Here is a 7312-nt window from a genome sequence, read left to right on the forward strand (position 1 = left end):
AAAATAAAAAAAATAAAAAATATTGTTATTTGAAAACATTAACGAGAACAAAAATATAAATAATTCAACGATACTAAAAAATAGATATAAAAATTTTGAAATATGTACATTCAAATTTTATTTTAAAGAAAAAAATTTATAATACTCATATTTTTAATCAGTACTTAATTTTCAATTTAACTTTTTGAATTTTTTATAATTACTCCAAATTAAATTGTTATCACTTCACTTGTCACACAAAATTTAATAAAAAATATTATAAATAGCATAGATAAATCGTGCGTTCAATAATATATCGAAGTAGAAAATTTTTTATGTTACTATTGGTGGTAAAACCTCCGATTTAAGATGTTTATTTTAGAATTTATCAACTCAATCAATCTTTACTTACAGTCATAAATCAACAGTAACAAGGAAATTTTATCAAATAAAAAAGTTAATGGTAGGATTAATATTATGAATTATTTTTAAATTATAACAAAATATTTAATGTAATACTTAAATTTTAAAAATTTTTAATATGATATTTGAATTATAGATTTATTAATTAATATGATGCTTAATTTTAATGTGATTAATTTTAAATAATAATAGATAAAAATAAATAATTTTTTAAATAATATATTAATTAATAAATTTATAATTTATATATTATATATTATATTTAAAAAATTTTAAATTTAAATATTATATTAAATATTTTAATATAATTTAAATATTATTCATTACATTAAAAAAAAAAACATGTTGATAAAATTTATACATTGAGCAGTAAAAAACAGAAAAAGTGAAATTAAGATGGAAGGCAGTGGAGACTGGAGAGGAGCTTCAATGATCGAGTCAAGATCCGGCCTGTTACTTAGTTGGCACGCGCGATCTTCTCTTTTTCGTCGTTTTCTTTCCGTTTCAGCTCTCGAGAATCTCTTTTTTTTTTTTTTTACTTATCGTGAGATACTCGAGTCCTTATGGTATTTTCAGATCGTCAACGCTTCTTGCTGTAATTAATAATCCTCGAAGGTATGGAAGAGGCCTAGAGATCGCTTTCTAAGCCGGACATCTGTCAAATAAAAAAGATTAGTTGCCACGTGGCAATATTCAAAGTCGGAGGTTGAATTCTAAGGTAGTTTAAGTCATTTCATTATGATTACCCATATGGGTATCTTTTTTTTTTTTTTCTTTTTTTTTTTGTTTGGTAGTGAATTAGGTTGAGAAAAGAAAGAAGGAACCTTGCCCCAAGTTGTACCATTAATCTTGTTCTTAGTGTGCTTAAATATGTGAAAGTACTCTAGTTTAGCTGTAAAGTTTAAATTTTTTCATGGCTTGAGTTGTCCCAAGACAAATTTTAATGATGATTAAGTTTTAATGACTCAACCTATAATCATATGTTAGACATATAATTGTAACATTGATCTTTTCTCTATGTTTATAGCATTGTCTTGTAATGAGATGTAAAATGGAGTACTACTTTTTAACCAGAGGTTAGTCAAAACAATACTTTGATTTATCCTTTCTGATGTAATGTTAATAATTAGAACTTAAAACTTATGAGAGAGTAAAATACAATTTAAATATAAATTTATTTACACTCGAAGTGAAATAAAAATAAAACCTTCAACCATTGTAATTTTATTTTATTTGATGAACAATTTCATTTGACAACTTACTTTTAATATTGTTGAAAGATTTTTTGATCGAATTATAGATGATTTAAATTATTCGTAAATATATTAAAATTTTAGTTTTAATAATAACGATTCGTAATTACTTTAAATACAAAAAAAAAATGCTACATCATATATGTTTACCTAATGAGGCCTAAGATATATTATATTAGCATATGTTTGTTGGTAGTAACATCTCTTTATTTAAAGTATTAAAGTTCAGCATGTTCAAAACCAGTTATACGTACATTGTTAGAACTTAAAAAATCACCACATCATCATGAAAAGAATTTGAAATATAATTCTTTATTATGTAGTAACATCATACAGCTATTAGCGTTTGTCTCGGCATTCCTCGCTCTCTTATTTTTCAAAACACGACAAAAATGAATGCAAATTGGTTTTAAAAAAGGGGGAATTAAGCAAATGTTAAACAAAAGCAATAGAGCCCCAATTAATGGCCACGATGAAAACGAGCCAACCACGGCCATGGCTGGTTCTCAAAATCTCGGGAAAGATGTGAGGGACGTGGAAAGATCCTTTTGGTTCTACCCAGCCATTCAAGCCAGCGCAGTTCTCGCAAATCCTGTCACTAACCCCGTCCCCCACCCCTCTTTCTTTTTGCAGTCATATATATTATTAACACAGTAACACTTATTGCAGAGAAAAGACAATGTCACAAAATTTTTTTTTTTATTACAGTGTCTTTTGAGGTCTCTTGGAACCCTATTTTTACTTACTTTTATCTCTCTCTTGTCGACAATGGAGAGAGACATAGGGAGACAGCAGATCCTCCCCTATGTAACTTAAAGTACTGCCTTAAAAACAAAACCTACAATTTGCAGCCATTTACACTTTTTTTTCCTGTTTTGTTGTTTTAATGTAAATCTTAAGAGTATAATTTTATAATATTTTCTTCATCAATATCTTGCCTCGATATTGTAAACCCTCCATATTTGAATCAGGAACTCTCCTCATTCCTTCCTTTCCCTCTCTCTGGCTAGCTATATTTGTAGGACAACTTGTTCTCCTTCAAAATCTTCCCAATTTGCTTTTGCACTATATTTTTCTGGTTAAAAGTTGAAGGCTCTTCAACTCTTTCGTGGTGCTGAAATCTATAGCTTGTTGAGATTGTTCTTTTCTATATTAATACAAATTCTTATTTTGTCAAAGAGAAAGGGGATTAGTTTAATTTTTCAGGTCTTCTTTTGATGATGGCTCAAAAGCATTTGCACGAGTTACTTCAAGAGGATCAAGAACCATTTCTTCTGAAGAAGTACATTGCTGACAGGCGTTGTCAACTCAAGAAACCATCACCTAAAACTCATCTTCAAATCAAGAAAAGAAAACCCGTCTCTCAAAACTCAAACTTTCCTTCAAATTTCTGCAAAAACGCTTGCTTTTTCTCGTTCCATGACTCACCAGACGCAAGAAAGTCTCCATTGTTTGAATTTCCATCCCCAGCTAAGAGCCCTTGTAAGAGCCCCAATGCCATGTTTCTTCACATCCCGGCAAGAACAGCAACTCTTCTTCTTGAAGCTGCTCTCAGGATTCAAAAACAATCTTCGTCAAGAACCAAACCTCAGAACAAAAACAACGGCACTACTTTTGGCTTATTTGGTTCCCTCCTAAAGAGGCTAACTTACCGCAACAGAAACCGAAAGCGTGAAATAGTTAATGATGGAGCTAAAGTTTCAGTCAAGGACATTTTAAGGTGGGATTCAACTGTGGGGAAAAACAATCTAAGTCCAAGGAAAATGTCTTCAGCAATGGAAGAGAAAAGTGGTTGTCAAATGGGGTTTTCTTGCTCTTACAATGGAAGGCCAAGCAGTGCTGTTTGGTCAGAAAGCAATGAAGAAAAATCCTTGGATATGGATTCAGACACCTCCTGTAGCTGTAGCCAATCCGAGGATTTTGAAGAGATTTTCATGTCCAAAGATGCTATAGAAAATAACTTAGCTTTTGGTTCTTGTGATAAGCACCTTTGTGAAAGCCCTTTTCACTTTGTACTTCAAAGAAGCCCTTCTTTTGGTCACCGGACACCCCTCTTCTCTTCCCCGGTCACATCCCCAAGTCGCCATCAAAAGGAGGTTAGTACATTTAATTGAAAGAGTAGAAATAATAAGTTAATTAATCAATTGGTTAATTACAAGTTAAAACTGCAACTCTGGGTCTGTTTAAAGCTTCTTCATTTTGGGAGTATTTGAGTAAACTCGTGACTCAGTTGACTGAGTTCTCTGACATGCTTGAACTGTCGGCAAATGCAATCAACTTCGCTGTAAATTTTGGCCGGAATTTGATCCGAATTGACAAATTTGCCCTGTTAGTCTTGGCTCTTATTGTTGGAAGGTTTCGGCTGGTTTTACTGGCTTTCAGGGTTATATATGTCATTTAGTCTATTATCATGAACATTTTCTTGTATGTTTGTTTACTTTTGTTCATGCGTCTGCGCCATGCAAATCCTTTTTTTAAAAAAATTAAAGGTCTGGCCGGTAAGTAATCTACCAAAAAGGACAAATCTATTTTTATTTTTTCCGTTGGGTCCCATCATCAAAATCAAACAACTGTTTCTAAATTCTATATTCAGCAGCTTGATTTGTTTTCTAAAAATTTTATAAGAAAAGTCAACAATCCAATCAATAATCAATTATATGTATAACAACTCTCATTCTAATTCTTTCACCAATACTTTATGTAATTTTTAACTAATACCCTATTGAAAAGTGTTATCTGAAGAATAACATGTCTCAATCAGAGGTTGTTGTATTGGATTGTAACAGGACGAGGAAAATTATGAAGCAGAGAGCTTAAAAAAATTGCAAGTAGAAGAAGAAGAAAAAGAACAATGCAGTCCTGTTTCTGTTTTGGACACTCCATTCGAGGACGATGACGGCAGACACGAGGATGATGATAATGATGAGAACGATGGTTTCGATCTTGAATGCAGCTATGCAATTGTACAAAGTACGTATTTGAATCACCATCATTAATTTTTGCATCATTCCTTCAGGTTTGTGAGGTCTTTATCAGTAAGATGTTATTCCATGTTCATGCATTTGTTTATACTTGGTAGCCGATGCATAGTTGAATTGATAGCTAAATATAAACATCTTAAATATGAATGTAAAAGTTGTTGGTTAAATATGTTGGTGAATTCAGATTTTACAAATGAGTATAGCTTTTGATGATGATGGTGATGGTGATATGTGGGATCCATGGAAATTTTGTTGCCATTTAGATTTTAATTTGTACATCAAGTTGGGCTAAAGTGACCTGTTGATGAAGCAGACACCAATGTTTGTAATAACTTCATGTATGACCCACATTTCAAAGTTAGGAGATCTGTCTTAATTGTGCTTGTACTCTTTTGCTCTTCTGATTGTTGGACCATGTGATCATCTTCATAAATTTACTAGAAATTTTTCAGGGTTTATTTTGAAAACTTGATGCTTTTGATGATTCAAGCCATTTGTTTTTTCTGTTGGAAAACTTAAAAATTTAGCCAAGACAAGTTAATTTTAAGCTGATTGCCTCATTAATCTCCTCTCCCTTGAGAGCAAAGGAGCTGAAATAATTGAGGCAAAAGGCAAAAGGCTTGGGCAGGTTGAATTGAATCCAGATGCAAATACAGGCATAAAACCCAAAGAATTAGGCCACTCTTGTCACTGTCATAACTTTGCTTCTGCCCTTCTCTTTAATGGTGGAATGCCTAACTTTATTATCGCAGTTAGCTTGGATTCACGAATATGGAAATCATCATACCCTTATTTAGTTCCTTAGTTTCAATTCCTCTCTGGATTTATCTTGGTTGTTTTTAAATATTGTCAGCATTCTTGAATCTGGTGGAACCCATTGAATTTAAAATCTTTTCCTTGATTAAAGCTCTAAAACATTAATAACTGTTGATTATCCTAGAGCTAGGACCTAGGATCTTAAATTCCCTTGAACTTTTTCCACCCTCAAGTTTCAACTTTTATTTCAAATTGATGGAGAAACTAATAGCGTACATAAATCAAAACCATTTGCATGTATTTGAAGCTTATCTTAATTACTGTAGGTACTTTTTAACTGTATATTTATGTTCTTTTCGATTGTCCTTGTTTTGTCACCAGTAGCAAAGCAGCAGCTACTGCACAAACTTCGTAAATTTGAGAAACTGGTCGAATTGGATCCAGTTGAACTGGAGAAAAGAATGTTAGAACAAGAACAAGATGATGATAATGATGACAATGGAACTTATGACCTAGAGGAAGAAGAGGAATACGAGCGGGAGTCAATTTCACCATATAGTGAAATGAACGTCGATGACTTTCTTCAAGAAGTGCTTAAATCAAGCTTCCACAATCTAAGACATATCCCAGAAGGCATGAAAAGGTTTGTATCAGACCTCATCGCCGAGGAAGAGACAGAGCAAAACTGCTACGTCGATAGAGAAGTGGTGGCAAAAAGGGTTTGTAAGAGGCTGGAGTCATGGAAGGAGGTGGAATCAAACACCATTGACATGATGGTGGAACAAGATTTCAGGAGAGAGCTTGATGGTTGGAAGAGAAATCGAGAGCAGATTAGAGAGACGGCATTAGAAGTTGAATATGCTATCTTTGGATTACTGATGGAAGAATTGTCAGAAGAACTAGTTTATTTAACTGGGGTTTAATGGGGAAAAATTTTGAGGCTAAGATGATGGCAAAAAATGAATTTTGGTTTCAATTTCTTTCATTTTATTAATCAAAATCATATATTAATTAGAGGAGTACAGTCTGACTTGCTTTGAAGGGATAGGCTAAGTAGAAAGATGTATGGAGAAAGCAGGAAGAATGTGGGTTAGAATAGCATGGTATTATGTATATGCAATCATGTATTTGGTGGGTGTAATGGTGCATGGATTCTGGTTTTAATGAGATATATGTACAATTCCTGGCTCTTTATATATGTTTATTAACATATTTTACTGGCTCTTTATATATGTTTATTAACATATTTTACAACATCAAAATTGTTCTATTTTGAATTTAAAGTTTAGATCAGTTGATTAATACTGTCACCCTTAACATATGATTCAATAAGTTTAGAGTTCAAATCTTAATATCTGTAATCCTATCCTTATTCCAAGCTGTGGTCTCTTTTCTACCAAAAAAAATTATGTTCTGTTCTCTTCCACTTGTTTCATTTCAAGAGCATGAACACATTTCAGATGTCTGAATTACCCAACTTAAATATTAGGTGACTTTTAGATGCAGATCATATCAGCTAAATGCTAGCTTGTCTGAAACTGTGAAGTTATTATTAGTTCTCATTTTTACAGTATTACAACAAAATCCTCTCAGCAATTAGTGATCAGGGTTTGATCAAACATTAGGCAGGCAAAGCTTCCGGCTGCCTTGTACCGAAAAGAGTAGCTACATTGTAGAATGGAATATGGCTGAGGGCGGGGCCTGGTCAAGCAAGGTAGTACAAAGTTGATAACAACATCTTTGCTTTCTTTTAATAGACTACCAGGAATTCTTTTTGCAATTTTTTTCTTTTTCTTTTCTTTCCATTCATTACCTGGAATGCATGTGTCAATCGTCACTTCTGCCTTGGAAAGGGAAAAGGACTGATAAATAATTTTGCAGAAAGATCCAAAGCATTGGCAGAGAAATTTCAACTAAAAT

At 32.6% G+C, this 7312-nt stretch overlaps 1 protein-coding gene across 2 annotated transcripts; it reads left to right on the forward strand.

Moving 5' to 3' along the window:
- Positions 1–1990: 1990 nt before the first annotated feature.
- LOC111310988 (uncharacterized) lies at positions 1991–6604 on the forward strand. 2 transcript variants are annotated; one of them, XM_089759622.1, is made up of 3 exons: positions 1991–3751; positions 4442–4625; positions 5777–6604. In XM_089759622.1, exons 1-3 carry the CDS (start codon positions 2873–2875, stop codon positions 6313–6315), a joined length of 1602 nt encoding a protein of 533 aa, XP_089615748.1. In that variant the 5' UTR covers positions 1991–2872; the 3' UTR covers positions 6316–6604. The 2 variants fall into 2 exon arrangements, with proteins under 2 accessions (XP_089615748.1, XP_022766103.2); XM_022910368.2 differs by having other exon boundaries at positions 1993–3751; positions 5774–6604.
- Positions 6605–7312: the final 708 nt, after the last annotated feature.

This window comes from Durio zibethinus, chromosome 1 (genome assembly GCF_047325235.1).
Source record: "Durio zibethinus cultivar Kanyao isolate XHJ-2024 chromosome 1, ASM4732523v1, whole genome shotgun sequence".
In the NCBI taxonomy this organism is placed as follows: Eukaryota; Viridiplantae; Streptophyta; class Magnoliopsida; order Malvales; family Malvaceae; genus Durio; species Durio zibethinus.